Source organism: Bactrocera tryoni, unplaced genomic scaffold (genome assembly GCF_016617805.1).
Source record: "Bactrocera tryoni isolate S06 unplaced genomic scaffold, CSIRO_BtryS06_freeze2 scaffold_7, whole genome shotgun sequence".
Taxonomy (NCBI): Eukaryota; Metazoa; Arthropoda; class Insecta; order Diptera; family Tephritidae; genus Bactrocera; species Bactrocera tryoni.
In genome coordinates this window covers 2,287,401-2,307,279 of record NW_024396366.1, presented here as the reverse complement: position 1 = coordinate 2,307,279, position 19,879 = coordinate 2,287,401, and the positions used below count along the sequence as shown (strand labels likewise).

Here is a 19,879-nt window from a genome sequence, read left to right as displayed (position 1 = left end):
TACAATCGATACAATTATGTTCTTAACATAACATCATTTAAATGGCCTCACCGACTTCTTTTACAAGAACAAATTCGATTAACCCAAACTTCGAGTACTTATTCCATTAAATCAAGTCGTGTATCATGAATAGCACGTTCAATATTGAGTCTAGTTGCTGAAGACATAATATCGTAGCACAAAAATTATTACATAAATTAACAAAACTGCTAAGTTAAAGCCAACCAATTTTAGATAGTTTGTTATAAAAAAACAAAAAATGGAAATGGATATGATATAACTTGCAAATACTATATGTACATAAAAATAAATATAAACAAATTATTTTTTAAACTATTTATTTTATTTCATAGTTTATGTTCAATTACTGAAAAACCGAAATGAAATTTGCCACAAATGTACAAGGAGCGTTCCAAAGTAAACTATTTTGAATAAAATAAATTAATTTTGCCGAAAAACTATTTGTTCTGTTTTTTTTTAAGTCCTGTTTACTTTGGAACACACCTTGTACATATGTATATATGTACTATGTACATACTATACATATTTATTACATATATAAATGATCAGCGTGAGGAGCTATGTCGATTTAGCAATGTCTGTGGGTCTCTATATACACCAACCAGCTTGTCAGATTATTATTTTTAGATATCTGATCTGAAATTGTCACATGTCCATTCTTCCCCAATCTCGATTTCGGACCAATATGGCAAATTTTTTTTTCTGTCATACAAATTACCGGATTAATCTCAAGTTCTTGGCATTTTCAGCTAGGACCACTATAGCATATACTACATATACTAACCGTCAACTGTCTACGCTCCTATCCAAAGTAAATTTTGACTGCTTTAAGCCATTTGAATTATTATATACAGTGGACCAATAAAGTTTACATACACCTAATTCTATTAAATTCCGACACGTTTATTTGTTTCAAAATGAATAAATTTTGTGGTTTTTTTCTATCCATTTCAAGATATGTATGTATATTAAACATTAGATAAAGCATATCAAAATATCTTTTTTTTACACAAATAAAAAATATTAAAGCTAAAGCTTAAAATGAGCATAATTTATATCAAAAAAGTTTACGTACACTAATGATTGTTTATATAAACAAAAGTAGTTACAATACTTTTAGCGGGTTTTGGCCTACATTTTGTTTACTTTTCAATTGCCTACTCAGTCCGAAGTAGCACCTGTTGGCAAGAGCAATCCTGCGTTGGATTTCCAAGCTTACATTGTTGGTGGTGTTAATACTGGTCCCTAAATAGACGAAATTATCTACAACTTCAAAGTTATGACTGTCAACAGTGACTTGAGAGCCAAGTCGCTAGTGCGACGACTGTTTGTTTGATGACAGGAGATATTTCGTTTTGCCCTCGTTCACTGCCAGACCCATTTTCTGTGCTTCCTTGTCCAGCCTGGAGAAAGCAGAACTAACGGCGCGGGTGTTGAGTCCGATGATATCAATATCATCGGCATACGCCAGCAGCTGTACACTCTTATAGAAGATGGTACCTTCTCTATTTAGTTCTGCAGCTCGAATTATTTTCTCCAGCAGCAGGTTGAAAAAGTCGCAAGATAGGGAATCGCCTTGTCTGAAACCTCGTTTGGTATCGAACGGCTCGGGGAGGTCCTCCCGGATTCTGACGGAGCTTTTGGTGTTGCTCAACGTCAGCTTACACAGCCGTATTAGTTTTGCGGGGATACCAAATTCAGACATCGCGGCATAAAGGCAGCTCCTTTTCGTGCTGTCGAAATAAGCTTTGAAATCGACGAAGAGGTGGTGTGTGTCGATTCTCCTTTCACTGGTCTTTTCCAAGATTTGGCGCATGGTGAATATCTGGTCGGTTGTCGATTTGCTACACTAATAAGGTCCAATCAGTTTGTTGACGGTGGGCTTTAATCTTTCACACAATACGCTCGACAGAACCTTATACGCGATGTTGAGGAGGCTAATCCCACGGTAGTTGGCGCAGATTGTGGGGTCTCCTTTTTATAGATTGGGCACAGCACACTTAAATTCCAATCGATGGGCATGCTTTCGTCCGACCATATTTTACAAAGAAGCTGATGCATGCTCCTTATCAGTTCTTCGCCGCTGTGTTTGAATAGCTCGGCCGGCAATCCGTCGGCCCCTGCCGCTTTGTTGTTTTTCAGGCGGCAATTGCTATTCGAACTTCTTCATGGTCGGGTAATGGAACATCTGCTCCATCGCCATCGATTGGGGAATCGGGTTCTCCTTCTCCTGGCGTTGTGCATTCACTGCCATTCAGCAGGCTGGAGAAGTGTTCCCTCCATAATTTAAGTATGCTCTGGGCATCGGTGACTAGATCACCTTTGGGGGTTCTACAAGAGTATGCTCCGGTTTGAAACCTTCAGTCAGCCGCCGCATTTTTTAGTAGAATTTTCGAGCATTACCCCTGTCGGCCAGCATCTTCGTACTCACGCATTTCGGCCCTTTCTTTTTCTGTCTGCAAATGCGTCTCGCTTCCCTCTTCAACTTTCGGTATCGATCCCATCGCGCACCGTACATAAGGAATTTGAAATGCCGTCCCACAGTTCCCTTATACCGAGTTGTTGACGAGTGCTCTCAGAGAGCAGGTGTTCAAGCCGAGTAGCAAATCGTTCGGCTGTCTGTTGTGATTGCAGCTTCTCGACGTCGAACCTTCCTTGTGTTTATTGACGTGCTTTTTGCTGCACAGAGGCGGGTGCGAATCTTGGTTGCAAAAAGATAGTGGTCCGATCGTGCGCACGTCTAGAACACTGGAGACGTGTCTTCCGTCTATCACAACATGATCAATCTGGTTGGTGGCTTTTCGATCCGGAGAAAGCCAGGTAGCTTGATGCATCTTCTTGTGCTGGAATCTAGTACCACAGATAACCATATTTCGGGCCCCGGCGAAGTCAATCAGCCTCAACCCATTTGGGGATGTTTCGTCGTGGAGGCTGAATTTACCGACCGTAGTTCCAAAGATACCTTCTTTGCCCACCCTGGCGTTAGAGTCGCCAAGCACGATTTGGACGTCGTGGCGGGGCAGCTCTCATAAGCGCGCTCCAAGCGCTCATAGAAGGCACCTTTGGTCACATCGTCCTTCTCTTCCGTCGGGGCGTGGGCGCAAATCAGCGATATGTTGAAGAACCTCGCTTTGATGCGGATTGTGGCCGGAGTGAATGATAGTATTCGGCGACGGAGTCTCTCTCCCACCACGAATCCAACACCAAACTTGCGCTCCTTTATATGGCCACTGCAGTAAATGTCACAAGGACCTACTCGTCTCTGTTCTTGTCCCGTCCATCGCATTTCTTGGACGGCGGTGATGTCAGTCTTTGTTTTCACGAGGACATCAACCAGCTGGGCAGCGGCACCTTACCAATTAAGGGACCGGACATTCCAGGTGCATGCCCATTGAGGGCGTAGTCCTTATTTCGTTTGCCATGGTCGTCATCAAAAGGGGGGTCACTCATCCGAGGCTTGTTGTTTCTTTTCACGAGGCGGGTACCAAACCCAGCGCCCAACCCTATGTAGGAGGTGTTTCGCCATCTCACTTTAGCTCGCCTTCGAACGGATGTTCTTAGGCTACCCAGAGGATACTTGGTCAAAGACCGGAAGTTGTGAGCTGCTTGAGCCATATGTAAAAGAATCGTTTCTGGCCACTCCCAAGTGAATGCCGATCAGAGAACTTTCCTCACTTGCGTGAACTTCTACACATAACTCCATCCTGCTTTAAGCAGAGAACTTAAAATAATATTTTAGAAGTTGTTCAATTTATGATTTTTAGCTTTTGCCACCTTCTCTATGCTTTAAGTTCTCTGCTTTACTCTTATTCTCTCTCTCTCTCTCTCTCTTCCGAAGTCGCCTAAGAAGTTTAAGTAAGTAAGTAAGTTTAGTAATTTTAATTTTATTTCTCTTTAATTTTATTTTTTAATTCTTAAATAAATTAATATTTCAAATATTGTTTATATTTATTTCGACTATTACAAAGTGAAGATGTGCAATATGAACTTCATTTCTTCAAAGCAAATTGATGACCTTCATGAATTATGCATATTCGTTATGATTTCCATATACAGTGAACAAAAGCGCACTAGTAAATCAGTGTTTAGGGTATGATATACAAACCAAACTCTGTCGATCATTTCAATCATTGAAGCATAAGTTTGGATCACTTCGGGTATTTTCTGATGATACGAACGTTCATAAACAAATCAGGTATAAGCTGATCGCTAGTGATACAAAGTTGTTCTCTATCGCTAATTTGAACACAAACAGTTCGCTTCGTGTACATGAATTGAACTGACAGAATCAGACAGAGTAACGGATCAGTACTTAAGTATAAACAAAAATTTATTACTCGTTGCAGTTCTCTGGTACATACATACATTCATAATAACAAATGTCGCACGCGTCTTTCGCATATCCGAAACTCACGCCAGAGATAAAGAGATGTTTAACTCCTCTCTCACTGGAAGTGAGAGAGCTAATGCTAAACGTCAAAACCTACTAAACTTTGACAGCTAATCGAGTTCAGTAGGTTTTGACGTTTAACAATTGGAAACGAGTGATGGCCAGATTGAAATCTTAGCAAAAAAATATGTAAACGGAGGGATTTGTTGCATCGTTCAAGACCACTTATAAAAAGTGTAAAACAATGAAAATTAAATAAATTTGTGAAATTTAAAGGTGTTTGATGAAACGTTTTGTAATTTGAAGCATCATATTATTATTTTCAAAGAAAAATGATTAAAAACATTTAATGATTGAGAGCTAACAAGCTTAAATCCTTTTATTGGGCATTTAAAGGTCAAAAGTCAGTTGTTCTAATATACTACTTTAAAAAATAATAATATAAATAACCGCTATATAGTAATTTTTATTCGTACTAAATGTTGGGTGTTTTAATTTAAACGCCAAAAATTATTATTTTGTCCAATCTGGCCATAATGGAAAATGTTATAAAAAACGCTAATTTGGAGGTGCTCTCACACTGGAATAAGTTGAACATCCCTTTATTCCTGCTCACGCTTTGTCAAAGAGTCAATGTGTCGAAGCACTGACACGACGACAAAGCGTCCCAACATTGTGTAGCTAGTAGAAAATCTGAGCTGTGCCGAAAGAAACTAACAAACTATCGCCGATTGTCACCGCTTCCCTTGCTGCTCGAACAGCTTCGCCGACAAGCTATCGTAAATATGTAAGCGTTAACGGTTGTGTTTAAGGCAACCTTTACCGAACTCGCATAAGAAGTTTAACTTCAAAAATATTTTGATATGCTATATTTAATGTTAAATATACATATCTTGAAATGGATAGAAAAAAAACACAAAATTTATTCATTTTGAAACAAATAAACGTGTTGGAGTTTAATAGAATTAGGTGTATGTAAACTTTATTTGTCCACTGTACGTACATAACTGAAACTTTTTATATACTATTGCTCTAAGGTATTACCGGTACTAATTTGACACGCAGCCACGCGTGTCATAGATAATGAGACTTTTGTTGCTGCACCAAAAAAATAAATACCTGCGGCGAAAAGTATACGCTCATCTCGCCCAGTTCTAGTTATTATATCCTACAATAGACAAATTTAAATAAAAACAAGAAAAAACGTTAACTTCGGGTGCACCGAAGCTAATATACCCTTCACAGGTGCATTTCTTTTAGTAACTCTGTGTTTAAGTAAATCTACAGACGTAACCGGCCATTTATTTTCATCTAAAGGAAAACATTTTACTAGTTCTTTTTAGCAAGGTTGTTTGATAGAAACATTAAGGTTATTTAATAAAGAAAATTAATCTTTTAGTTGTTTATAGTTATTTGAAATTTTAAGAAGATTAAAAAATTATAATATTTATATATTATCACATATATATCATGTATATATATATATTTACAGTTTGCTATATATATTTATATTTCTATAATACATATTTATGCTATATAAATTAAATTACTCATATATATGACTTACTTCTAATATTATTATACTAAATTATATTAATATTGAATCTAACGTGTATCTACATATATAACATATCTATTTTCTAAAAATTAAAAATATTCCGTCATGATCACTATATGGTGTTTTATATGTGATCCAAGAGGTCATTGATGGATCCATGTTTGTCCATACCCGATCTATTGCTGTTTGCTGTTTTGTTGTGGCGGCGTTGTCCAATGTAGACTGAAATCCCAACTGTTGTAATCGAGCCTCTAAATCGTCAGTTGCTGTGAGGCGTCATATGTTAAAGTCTCCAAGGACTACTGATGGCCCATTAAACTGCTCATTTATCTGACGGATATTATTTACCACTTGCTCTCTAAATTCTGACAGTCTATACGTGGAGTTCCTGAACACAAGTGATAAAGAAACTGTCGAATTGTTTACGTTTAATAGTTGGTAATCGTTTGCTGAACCTGTGACGTTCCTTGAGTATGATCCTTCTGATAGATCTGGGCACCGATCTTGTTTGGAGTTGGCCGGTTGTCGTCGGGATAACCTTGTTTCTCCATCAAAGCGTGCAATAGCATTATAACCTTCTATTGGAAATTCTTCTTGAGATAAATTCCAAGTCACGTTGCTCCGGCTAAAAATCTGAAGCATATCGTCAACGCACCTTCTGTCCTCAATCTATTGAGTTGAGTTTTAATGGAATCCTGCCGTCCAAATTTCTCGATTATATATAATGCATTGGCATTTATGGCTCTGCTAACTCTACCCTCTAGATGAACCGCAACTTGAGCGTATGTTCCACCTTGGCTTTTATGTATCGTGATGGCTTCAGCTGGAATGACAGGGAACTGCCTACGTTCTATGGTTATTTGTTCATTCCGCTTGTATTGGAATGATCGGACCACGCTCTTAATTGGTGTCCAATCTGTATTGCGACTATGAGGCTGTTTGGAACGTGCAAAGCTTTCAACTCTTGATTCTGCGAATTTCATCCATAGTCGCACCACTGTGCTTTCAAGTCCAGGCGATTCGGTATCCACTTGCATTAGTTCCCCTGTAGCATCATTTACTAATCCATCACTCGTGCTTATTTTGGCTGGTACCATATATTTAATCGATGTTTTGAGCTGCTATATATGAGGCATTCCCTGTGTTTCTGATGGCTTGAAACCCTTCACAGCTTCTAATATGTCTGCCCTGCTGGGTTCAGTTAAGGAACTTGACTTAATTTTATCCTTCGCAGTCGAAATGAACTCGTCGGTCATCGTGTTCGCCAGTTTTTTTGTATTGAAATTATTTGCTCCAGCATTTGAATGAAAGAGATGGATGACTTCGTGGGTATCTCGTTAGAGGTCTTTTTCCTGATTTTGATACCTAAATTATGGAGGGAACACTTTCCATAGCAGTGAACGTACAACACCAGGAGAAGGCGAACCCGATTCCCCAATCGATGACGCTGGAGCAGACGATCCATTGCCCGACTATGAAGAAGTTCGAATAGCAATTACCCGCCTGAAGAACAACAAAGCGGCGGAAGTCGATGGATTACCGGCCGAGCTATTCAAACACCGCGACGAAAGACTGATAAGGAGCATGCATCAGCTTCTTTGTAAAATATGGTCGGACAAAATCATGCCCAACGATTGGAATTTAAGTGTGCTCTGCCCAATCCACAAAAAGGGAGACCTCACAATCTGCGCCGACTACAGTGGGATAAGCCTCCTCAACAACGCGTATAAGGTTCTATCGAGCGTATTGTGTGAAAGATTAAAACCCAACGTCAACAAACTCATTGGACCTTATCAGTGTGGCTTTAGACCTGGAAAATCAACAACCGACTAGATATTCACCATGCGAAAAATCTTTGGAAAAACCCGTGAAAGGAGAATCGACACACACCACCTCTTCGTCGATTTCAAAACTGCTTTTGACTGCACGATAAGGAGCTGCCTTTATGCCGCGATGTCTGAATTTGGTATCCCCGCAAAACTAATACGGCTGTGTAAACTGACATTGAGTAATACCAAAGCTCCGTTAGATGAGAGAGGTTTCAGACAAGAAAACTGCTGGAGCAAATAATTCGAGCTTGCAGAACTTAATCGAGCAGGTCCAATCATTTATAAGAGTGTACAGCTGCTGGCGTATGCCGATGATATTGATATCATCGGCCTCAACACCCGCGCCGTTAGTTCTGCTTTCTCCAGACTGGACAAGGAAGCAAAGCAAATGGGTCTGGCAGTGAACGAGGGCAAGACGAAATATCTCCTGTCATCAAGCAAACAGTTGTCGCACTCGCGACTTGGGTCTCACGTCACTATTGACAGTCACAACTTTGAAGTCTTAGAAAATTTCCACCACCAACAATGTCAGCCTGGAAATCCAACGCAGGATAACTCTTACCAACAGGTGCTACGTCGGACTGAGTAGGCAATTGAGAAGTAAAGAAACATGCAGGTTTTCCAGAATCCGTTCAGGCCCGTTGGATAAAAATTTGTCATATTTGAGCTTATTATGATCCATTTGCTCCTTGTGTTCGTTGCAAACACTCTCGACATCATTATTTAAGAGCTAGTTCTTCTCATTACTCCATGGGTGAAACATCATGGCAGTTTCTCTGAAGAAATCAACTCTTGAAAATTCAACGCTAAAACGTTTCCAGCGCAGTATAAAGGCTTGCTTTCTTTTCTTTAAAATCCTGATCCATCTTTTAATGCCATTCGAAGTGCAACTGTCGTGTCATTCTCGTTTTCTACTTCATTATAGTCTTCACTATTAACAGAAATATTTCTACTTGTTTTGGATAATCTGAACCATGTGGTAAAATCTGCTAAGCATAGTTCGTCCAATTGATCGGGCCCTTGAGAGTAGTATCGAGTGTACATATATGTCCGTAGAATTCTCTTGTAAAGCATCCATTTCACGTCTGGGGTTTACCATCCTTACCCGATTGTTTGGATGTGATGTATTATAAATATCTCGCCATTACTGGCTTCAGTTAAATGCAGTCCCAAAATATTATAAGCTGCTTCTTGAGCCGATATTTTTGATACGTTTATAAATTTGTTTCCGATGTGCTGAAGTTTTCTTTTAATGGATAAATTCCCAGCATTTATTTCCTCCATGGCTTGCCTCAGTAGTGTTGATACCCCTCTATTAGATTTATTTATTTAATTAATTATAAAGCTGCAACAAACGTAGGCGTCCAAAATGAATTGAATATCCATATTTGCTCTATGCAAGTTTTATTGTTTAGAAGCCTGTCCGAAAATTTTCTCTTTTTACAGATGAGCGAAGAGCGAGCTTGTATCCTTCATAGTCAGTATTAATCCGCTCATCCGCCAAAAAAATTTTCAAAGCAGTACAACCGTATTGTTTTTTCTTCTGCGAGATCCGTCAGAGTTCTTGTATTTTTAGAAAATGAAGTTTGTGTTGCTCAATACCTTCCTCATTATCCAAGTGGAAAAAGAATTCTTTCCGCGGCATCGGCGGATCTGGCATGTTTAATCGACACACTTGTTTTCCATGCAGGTCTCTTAGGTGAGCTCGACCATGTCTGTGTTTTTCGGACTGAATAAATTTCTGTAAGTCCAAATCATCCCCATCAGTCGTAATGTGTCGGTCGATGAAAGTTTCAACTTCAGTTGTGTTAGTGATTCCATCTCCTTCCAATTGCGGTGCATCGCTTAACCAGTACATGCCATGACAATGTGGTGATCCCCTATGCTGAAATTCAATTCTGTAAAAGTAACGGACTACGTTCTCCAAACAGTCCGTTTTGTAACAATTTCAGCATTTGGCGGAATCGATTGTTGAAATATCTGGAACATGTAACTGTATCTGTCTTTATCAGTCTCGCCTTTTCAAAACTTGATAGGGCATGACCTCTTCTTCCGAAATGTCTACTTTATCTACTAGTTTCTTTAATATGACCAACACCGCCGGGCACTTTGCCTCTGCAGCTGACATTGTAATGAAGAATATTGTAATCCAAACTGACGGATCATGTCTAAAACTTTTTTCATCTCAGCCTCCCATGTGCAGGTAAGGATCGAAGTCCTTTGAGTATATGATAGCCGTCATCATGTTGGATAAGGTTGTTGACAAAGTTTTCATCCCTTACATTTGCAGCAGTTATATTTCTTTTTTTTTTTTTTTTGCAATATCTTTTTTATTTATTGAATCTGCTTTTTGTTTTAAAAGCCTAACAATAAGTTATAAAATCTTAAATCTATTTAAAAACTAGACAAGCTCAAGCAAGTGTTTGAGCTGTTTTGGTGATACGTTGCGTCTTATATTACCTGCGTAATATCTCTTCTTTTAAGGCGTGTTTGATCGCAGGAATGTACCAAAGCATTAGCCAAAGGGTTTGGGTGATCTCGGAGTTTAGATATATATTTAATTCTGCTGTCTTCTACTTCTTTCTTTACCATAGAAATACCAAGGTCTTTATAGATATTTTCAATACGCATGTACCATGGTGAACACGTGATTGTTCTAAGCATTTTTGATTGGAACCTTTGTATTATATCAATATTAGTTGCACAGGTCGTACCCCACAGTTGAATCCCATACATCCAAATCGGCTTTATGGCCGCATTATATAAAAGCACTTTGTTGTCTAGGATAAGTTTGGAGTTTTTATTTAAAAGCCAATTTAAATTTGCAGCTCTTATCTTCATGCAAGTTATTTTACTAGATATGTGTTTTCTCCACGTAAGTCTTCTATCTAGATAAGTTACGTCGTTCGCTTTGGGTACTAGAATATTGTTCATGATTGGTCTGTATGAAGACTGCTGTGTTAAGTCTTTCCCAGGTTTATCTATCAAGATAATCTGCGACTTTTTCCATGAAATATGATAGTATCCGAGATTAAGAATTGCACTGAAGAGCGAAGAGAGCACTTCTACAGCAATATTTGGTAACTCAATTAGCATTTTTGGGGTAATATTATCATGTCCTGGTGACTTTTTTGGTTTAAGTTCTTTTATTATTCTAATAATTTCAGTAGGTGAAGTCTTAAAAGACTCGAGTGACTCGTTAACTGTGTTGGGTAAGCTGGACAACTCGAAGTTGTTCTTTGGGCAATTTGGTTGAAATACCTTTTCTAGGTGATTTGCAAAACAATTAGCCTTTTCCTCGTCACTTCGAGCCCAATTTCCGCCCATGTCTCGTATAGGCATGTTGGAGTTAGTTGGTGGCTTCAGGGACTTTTGGGCTTTCCAAAGAGAATTTTGATTGCTTGAATTTGGACACAGCTTCTTTATATACATTTCGGTATTGGATTCTTCCTCACATTTAAGCGCTTTTTTTAGTTTACGTGCAGCTGATTTCAATTGAAGCTGAGTAGAAGGGGAGCGACTTATCTGCCATTCACGCCTTGCACGCCTTTTTTCGTTTACAAGCTTTTCTATTTCTCTGTTAGTATTTTTTCTGGCACCAAGCGGCTTATAGTTTTTGTTTGGTGTTGCTAAGACAGCTGCTTTAGTTATTATATCATTGAGTTTGTGAGTTGATATGCTTTCGTCGATATCTCTACCTGTATTTATTTTGTACTCAACATTAATGTGGCTACTCACGTATTTTTTATATTTTAGCCAATTCGTTTTATAAGAAGTCAAACCTTCTTCTTCTTCTTAATTGGCGTAGAATCCGCTTAAGCGATTATAGCCGAGTTAACAACAGCGCGCCAGTCGTTTCTTCTTTTCGCTACGTGGCGCCAATTGGATATTCCAAGCGAAGCCAGGTCCTTCTCCACTTGGTCCTTCCAACGGAGTGGAGGTCTTCCTCCTCCTCTGCTTCCCCCGGCGGGTACTGCGTCGAATATTTTCAGAGCTGGAGTGTTTTCGTCCATCCGGACAACATGACCTAGCCAGCGTAGCCGTTGTCTTTTAATTCGCTGAACTATGTCGATGTCGTCGTATATCTCGTACAGCTCATCGTTCCATCGAATACGGTATTCGCCGTGGCTAACGCGCACAGTTCTTTCGCAGAACTTTTCTCTCGAAAACTCGCAACGTCGACTCATCCGTTGTTGACATCGTCCAAGACTCTGCACCAGACAGCAGGACGGGAATTATGAGTGACTTATAGAGTTTGGTTTTTGTTTGTCGAGAGAGGACTTTGCTTCTCAATTGCCTACTCAGTCCGAAGTAGCACCTGTTGGCAAGAGTTATCCTGCGCTGGATTTCTAGGCTGACGTTGTTGGTGGTGTTTACGCTGGTTCCATGATAGACGAAATCATCTACAACTTCAAAGTTATGACTGTCAACAGTGACGTGAGAGCCAAGTCGCGAATGCGACGACTGTTTGTTTGATGACAGGAGATATTTCGTCTTGCCCTCGTTCACTGCCAGACCCATGATATCAGTATCATCGGCATACGCCAGCAGCTGTACACTCTTATAGAAGATTGTACCTTCTCTATTTAGTTCTGCAAATCGAACTATTTTCTTCAGAAGCAGGTTGAAGAAGTCGCACGATAGGGAGTCGCCTTGTCTGAAACCTCGTTTGGTATCGAACGGCTCGGAGAGGTCCTTCCCGATCCTGACGGAGCTCTTCGTGTTGCTCAACGTCAGTTTACACAGCCGTATTAGTTTTGCGGGGATACCAAATTCAGACATCGCGGCATAAAGGCAGCTCCTTTTCGTGCTGTCGACAGCAGCTTTGAAATCGACGAGGAGGTGGTGTGGGTCGATTCTCCTTTCACGGGTATTTTCCAAGATTTGGCGTATGGTGAATATCTGGTCGGTTGTTGATTTGCCAGGTATAAAGCCACACTGATAAGGTCCAATCAGTTTGTTGACGGTGGGCTTTAATCTTTCACACAATACGCTCGATAGAACCTTATACGCGATGTTGAGGAGGCTTATCCCACGGTAGTTGGCGCAGATTGTGGGGTCTCCTTTTTTATGGATTGGGCATAGCACACTTAAATTCCAATCGTTGGGCATGCTTTCGTCCGACCATATTTTACAAAGAAGCTGATGCATGCACCTTATCAGTTCTTCGCCGCCGTGTTTGAATAGCTCGGCCGGCAATCCGTCGGCCCTGCCGCTTTGTTGTTCTTCAGGCGGGCAATTGCTATTCTAACTTCTTCATGGTCGGGTAATGGAACGTCTGCTCCATCGTCATCGATTGGGGAATCGGGTTCTCCTTCTCCTGGTGTTGTGCGTTCACTGCCATTCAGCAGGCTGGAGAAGTGTTCCCTCCATAATTTAAGTATGCTCTGGGCATCAGTGACTAGATCACCTTTGGGGGTTCTACAGGAATACGCTTCGGTCTTGAAACCTTCCGTAAGCCGCTGCATTTTTTCGTAGAATTTTCGAGCATTACCCCTGTCGGCCAGCTTATCAAGCTCTTCGTACTCACGCATTTCAGCCTCTTTCTTCTTCTGTCTACAAATGCGTCTCGCTTCCCTCTTCAACTCTCGGTATCTACCCCATCCCGCACGTGTAGTGGTCGATCGTAACGTTGCGAGGTAGGCAGCCTGTTTTCTCTCCGCTGCGACACGGCACTCCTCGTCGTACCAGCTGTTCTTTTGCACTTTCCGAAAACCAATGGTTTCGGTTGCAGCTGTACGTTAGGAGTTTGAAATGCCGTCCCACAGTTCCCTTATACCGAGTTGTTGACGAGTGCTCTCAGAGAGCAGGAGTGCAAGCCGAGTAGAAAATCGTTCGGCTGTCTGTTGTGATTGCAGCTTCTCGACGTCGAACCTTCCTTGTGTTTGGTGGCGCGCGTTTTTGCTGCACAGAGGCGGGTGCGAATCTTAGCTGCAACAAGATAGTGGTCCGAGTCGATGTTAGGACCTCGGAGCGCACGCACATCTAAAACACTGGAGACGTGTCTTCCGTCTATCACAACATGATCGATCTGGTTGGTAGTTTTTCGATCCGGAGACAGCCAGGTAGCTTGATGAATCTTCTTATGCTGGAATCTAGTACTACAGATAACCATATTTCGGGCCCCGGCGAAGTCAATCAGCCTCGACCTATTAGGGGATGTTTCGTCGTGGAGGCCGAATTTACCGACCGTAGTGCCAAAGACACCTTCTTTACCCACCCTGGCGTTAAAGTCGCCAAGCACGATTTTGACATCGTGGCGGGGGCAGCCTTCATAAGTGCGCTCCAAGCACTCATAAAAGGCATCTTTGGTCACATCGTCCTTCTCTTCCGTCGGGGCGTGGGCGCAAATCAGCGATATGTTGAAGAACCTCGTTCGTTCATTCACCGCAGTGAATGATAGTACTCGGCGACGGAGTCTCTCTCCCACCACGAATCCTACACCAAACTTGCGCTCCTTTATATGGCCACTGTAGTAAATGTCACAAGGACCTACTCGTCTCTGCCCTTGTCCCGTCCATCGCATTTCTTGGACGGCGGTGATGTCAGCCTTTGTTTTTACGAGGACATCAACCAGCTGGGCAGCGGCACCTTCCCAATTAAGGGACCGGACATTCCAGGTGCATGCCCTCAATTCGTAGTCCTTATTTCGTTTGCCATGGTAGTCATCAAAAGGGGGGTCTCTCATCCGAGGCTGGTTATAGCTCTTCACTGGGGGTGTTTTTTTTACGTGGCGGGTCCCAAACCCAGCGCACAACCCTTGTAGGGAATGTTTCGCCTTCTCACTTTAACTCGCCTTCGAACGGATGTTCTTAGGCTACCCAGAGGATACTTGGTCAAAGACCGGAAGTAGTGAGCTGCTTGAGCCATGTGTAAAAGAATCGTTTCTGGCCACTCCCAAGTGAATGGCGATCAGAAAACTTTCCTCACTTGCGTGAACTTCTACAAATGACTCCATCCTCCACTTCTACACATGACTCCATCCTCAGTACTTGTATCAGCTGTTATAAGCGATTTATCTATATTTTTGATTACAGCAAAATCAATTAAATCTGGTATTTTTTTACGATCACTAGGCCAATATGTCGGCTTACCAGGAGATATTATGTCAAGGTTATTGTGCCTATTTATAATAGTGTGATACAGCTGTCGTCCTTTCGGATTAATTAGCCGTGAGCCCCAATACGTGTGCTTTGCATTGTAATCTCCACCTGCTATAAATCTATGGCCTAGTGTTCCAAAAAAGACTTTGAATTGGATGTCTGTAATTTTAAACCGAGGTGGGCAGTATATGGCCGTCAGATCGTCTCCGCAGCGATTTTTAATAGTTATTGTTGTAGCTTGTAATTGCGCGGTGGCATAAGATTCTGATGTGTGGTGATTTAACCGTTTTCTAACCAACACTGCAGTTCCTCCATGTGCCTTTCCATCTGGGTGGTTTGTAACATAGAGTCTAAATTCCGGTATAAATAAATTGTTTTTGTTCGTAAGATGAGTTTCTGACAATAGCATTACATCGATACTTTTTTCATCCAGAAATCTAATGAGTTCCAATTTATGTTGGTTAACACCGTTAGCATTCCATAAACAAATGTTCAATACACTGATTTTTTACTTAAAAAAGTTTGCAACATTTGGTTTTGTGATTTGATTACCTCTTGAATCATATTTTGCATTGAAGCCATAAATTGTGTCATACATTGGGTGAGGTTTAAAATCATAGTTCCAACGCTTCCATTTGGTTGGTTTTGGGGCAATTGCATTTGTGTAGTATTGCCTTTCACCACGTTTGCATAACTCCCTTGTGTAGCATTGTCCTTAAGATTTACTGGTTTTGAAATTTGGACGGGGATTTTAATATTTTTATTAGATGGAATATTCATCATTTGGTTACGACGTGCTTGGATGCCCTGTGACAACTTCGATTTTAAATCTTTGTATACAGAGCAACCTCTGTAGTTAGCAGTGTGATTTCCTCCACAATTGCTGCATTTTTTATTTAAATCCTCTTTTTTAAGAGTACATTTTGAAGTTGGATGTAGATCACCACATACTACACATACATTTCGTAGAGTGCAATATGCTTTCGTGTGTCCATACTCTTGGCAGTTTGTACATTGTACTGGACCATTTCTCTTGTGTGGTTTCTCAACGGTGATTCTGCAATGGAGAAGATATTTTAAATTGTAAATCGGGTGTATTTCATTTTTCTTTAATTTGTTGGAATCTGGCATCAATTCTACTTTGAACATTGGTTGTGGGACTTTGTTCTTGTTAAAAATATTTACTACTGATTTAATGCTAAAACCACCTTCTTCTAGTGCTTCTCTAACATCGTTAGAGTCTACCGAAGACTCTATACCTTTTATGACAACAACTAGGCCTTTTGAGCTCTTCAGTTGGTAAGAGTAGTAATTCTTGTTATGATTTGATAGGAATTTTACAATTTCCATGAAACTATTTCCAGTGTATGTTTGAATTTTTGTTTCATCTATGTACCTTTTTTCAAAGGCACAATGTGGAAATTGTTTGTGCCTATTATATTGCTCATTTTTGAAACAAGCGCATTTGAGCTACGCTCACGCAAATAGACTGGAGGGGGTTTGGCATTCATGACCGTGGTGGTACCCTTTGCTTCGTCGTTAGGCCCTTTGCTTAATAAGGTAAATCTGTTGCCATTAAGAATTTCTGGCTTTTTGGTGTTTGGCGTGTTTGCTTGAAATTTGTTGGTATTGGCCGCTGTTTTAATAGGACTCAATTTCCTTTTTACATTAATGTAGCGATCAATACCAGTCTGAACTGATGGCTTTTTTTTGCTTTGTACATTCTCACCTTGCATTTTATTTTCCTTCGCTGTCCGGGTGCTTGCTGGCTGCATAGTGGCTGCTGTCAGTGGATTTGTTGTTGCCCGATTGCTGTTTACTGCTGCTTCTGCTGACTGCGCTTGCTTAGTCTCTCTTTCATCTGTTCGATGCGATGACTCATCATCGCCGTTACATTTGTTTTTGCCAGGAGTTGCTTTTGTTGGCTCGACAAAACTGAAGTAGGCATTTAAGGAATGCCTACGGTTTTGCACACGCACGTAACGTCGATCATAGCGTCGTATTTCAGATCGTGCAATTTTGCTATAAGTTGTCGTGGATGTCCCCTTCTTTCCGCAGTAAATTGTTGGATACGACAACTTTTGAGCATCATCGTCGGTTGTAACGTCCCTTGGGCATCTACCTTGCCCTGGTGCCATTGCAACCTGTTCAATCGATCTTCTTTCAATGGGTTCATTGGATTCATTGTCCACCAAAGTTTCCTGGCCACCTGGATTTAATTCCTCTTCCATTTCCTGTACATTTTCCTGAGGGGCATTAAGCAGGTCTCTTACTGCTGCCTCATCTGCAGGATCCGCAATAAATAGCACAGAGGAAACTGCTGCATTTGAATGTTATGCTTGACGTAGAGCTCTGTACCCAAAAGATAATTCAGTGCCTGTAATATTTTTGCTGATCACACTGTCTCCATCATAAGCTGATATTCCAAGCGACGTTTTAGGTGCACTTGAATAATATGGTTGTTGTCAAATCTTCGTGGCAGCATGGTGACTGTCTCTACAACAGGAATCGGGATATTTACTACTGCTCCACGAATAGCACATTGTCGTTCATATCCTAAGGATATGATGCGCATAAATGGGATTCTCGGGGATATTAGCCTTTTCTCCAGACACGTTCCAGAATATCAGGAAACTCCAATACCTCTCAGAGGCAGATATTTGGTATTTTACCTTTGTTCAAGATTTAAGTTCTTTAGAATGCAGTCCTGCGCATAATTAGTAAGGACACAAACCAATACCAGTCAGCTGATTGCTGAATGCCGAATGATCAATATGATTGTGTCCTCCTTTTAGCCTTGTATTCGTAGACTAGTAGTTTCACTCTAACTTAGTGAATTTAAATGTAAGTTTACAATATGTAAACTATAGACATACATATAAGGATGTGCATATGTATCATGTGGCGTGATGCTACAATCCGTTAACCAAATGTATATTTAAGGAGGTATTCAATAAAGAAGCGGCCTATTTCGTGACAGACTGGTGTACCAATCTACGAGCTTTTCAATTGGCGGAATTTTAGGACAACTTTTGTACATCTTTTTGGTACCTCCTGTGAGGAACTTATTCGACCCTGGTTCGCATGCCGCAATTGTGCGCATTGGCAAAATGACTGAAGCAGCTAATTACGATCTGGACAGTATTGAGTGCGATGTGATTCGCGCACAGTTGGACAAACATTTTGAAAGGTTTATGGAGTCTCATACGGACCTGGTGTCTTCGGCACAATCAAGCGAATTGACCACACATGACGACTTCTTGGCTGCTACGGAGTTGCTGTATACACAAATATGTATTCGACTACGTCGTATATGTGGCGCTGGTGAAGGTGGTAATAGTGTGGCGAATCAATTGGACATGCGATTAGATCCAATTAAGATTCCTGTTTTTAATGGTGATCCAGCGAATTGGCTGCCTTGTAAAGATTTGTTCGAGGCGCTAGTTCACAATCGTAAGGATCTGGATTCCAGTTACAAATTAAGTAAGTTACGCAAACATGTCAATGCAGATAGCGTACCATTGGTCGCTGGACTTCATACAGGCCGCTATGAGGACATGTGGCAGGAGATGAAACGGCGGTTTGATAATCCACGTTTGTTAGTGGAATTCCACGTGCAGCGTATTCTGAATTTGCCCAACCAACCCACCGAAACCCAGAAGGGCTTGGTTCGACTAGTTGACACCGTCCAAAATGTGATGCGAGCTTTAAGCGTTATGGGTCTTCCGGTAAGGCATTGGGACGCCCTCTTGTTGCCACTTCTCCTATGCCAATATTGTCGACATCCTTCACCGTTTTCGCAAATGCAAGGTAGCCATCACTGCAGACATACAGAAGATGTTCCGACAAATACTGTTAGACAGACGACATCGTAAATGGCAACGAATACTATGGCGTGAATCGCCAAATGAACCTCTTCAAGTGTACGAATTGAAGACGGTAATTTATGGAATGGCTTGTAGCCCATTCAACGCAATACGCGCACTGCGCCAATGTGCGATTGACAATTATGAAGTCATCTATGACCCAAGCCGGGCTGCCGCAGCGCGTCATAGCATACTTTATAATTTCTACGTTGATGAGTATTTGGATAGCGTCAACAGCGATGAATTTGCTATTACCCGTGCTCAAGATGTAGCGACTATTTTGAAACAAGGACAATTAATATTGGGAAAATGGAATTCCAATTGTACACATGTATTATCTGCGATAACCGGTACAAGTGTTTCTGCATCAGAACTGGAGTTGAACAACTCAACAACAAAGGTATTGGGTCTTTACTGGGATCCAGTGAGCGACGAGCTCTTCTTCAAGGTAGGCTTACTTGACGACACTTCAATGCACACCAAGCGAAAGGTTTTGAGTGAAGTGGCAAAATTATCCATCTGGGTTATTGGCACCCCTAGTCGTGGTGGCGAAATTATTCATACAGGACTTGTGGAAGGCTGGTCTGCCATGGGATGCCGAGCTTCCACCAGAGCTACTCAATTCATGGGTGATATTCCGCGACAGTTTACAAGATATTGCTCGACTTCGTATTCCTCGTTGGTTAGGTATACTAGTGGGCTCTTTGGTGCATTTATACGGCTTTTACGATGCTAGTCGTAAAACGTATGCATCCGTCATATACTTATGTTCAAACAATCGATAAAGGTATGTAAACTATAGACATATATATAAGTATGTGCATATGTATCATGTGTCGTGACTATCCGATTTATTTAGAATATATTATTTGTAGAATGGTTAATTCTGATTACAATATAAAAATAATGTGGAATATTAATTAGTTCCGTTACACCTACAAACTATATTACATTTCGGAGAAAATTAGTTGCTCATAATAGGACTTGATTTTGATTGGTCCATTTGTATGGCAGTCACAATTCTTTTGAAGATTAAAGCGATATATCGGGCAATAATCCATGCTAAATTTCATGAACATTTCTTGTCACATAAGAACTTAATTTTGATTTTT

At 40.8% G+C, this 19,879-nt stretch overlaps 1 protein-coding gene across 1 annotated transcript; it reads left to right on the top strand.

The window, feature by feature from the left end:
* Positions 1–18,738: 18,738 nt before the first annotated feature.
* LOC120781507 lies at positions 18,739–19,552 on the top strand. Its single transcript, XM_040113730.1, has 3 exons — positions 18,739–19,024; positions 19,058–19,345; positions 19,455–19,552. Exons 1-3 carry the CDS (start codon positions 18,739–18,741, stop codon positions 19,550–19,552), a joined length of 672 nt encoding a protein of 223 aa, XP_039969664.1.
* Positions 19,553–19,879: the final 327 nt, after the last annotated feature.

What these genes read in the sequence shown, in the direction of transcription:
- LOC120781507 (XM_040113730.1), top strand. Translation starts at nt 18,739, where the DNA reads ATGTTCCGACAAATACTGTTAGACAGACGACATCGTAAATGGCAACGA. An exon ending in CGATGAATTTGCTATTACCC is followed by an intron (nt 19,025 to 19,057) that starts GTGCTCAAGATG and finishes TTTTGAAACAAG; the next exon opens with GACAATTAATATTGGGAAAA. An exon ending in TCATACAGGACTTGTGGAAG is followed by an intron (nt 19,346 to 19,454) that starts GCTGGTCTGCCA and finishes CTCGTTGGTTAG; the next exon opens with GTATACTAGTGGGCTCTTTG.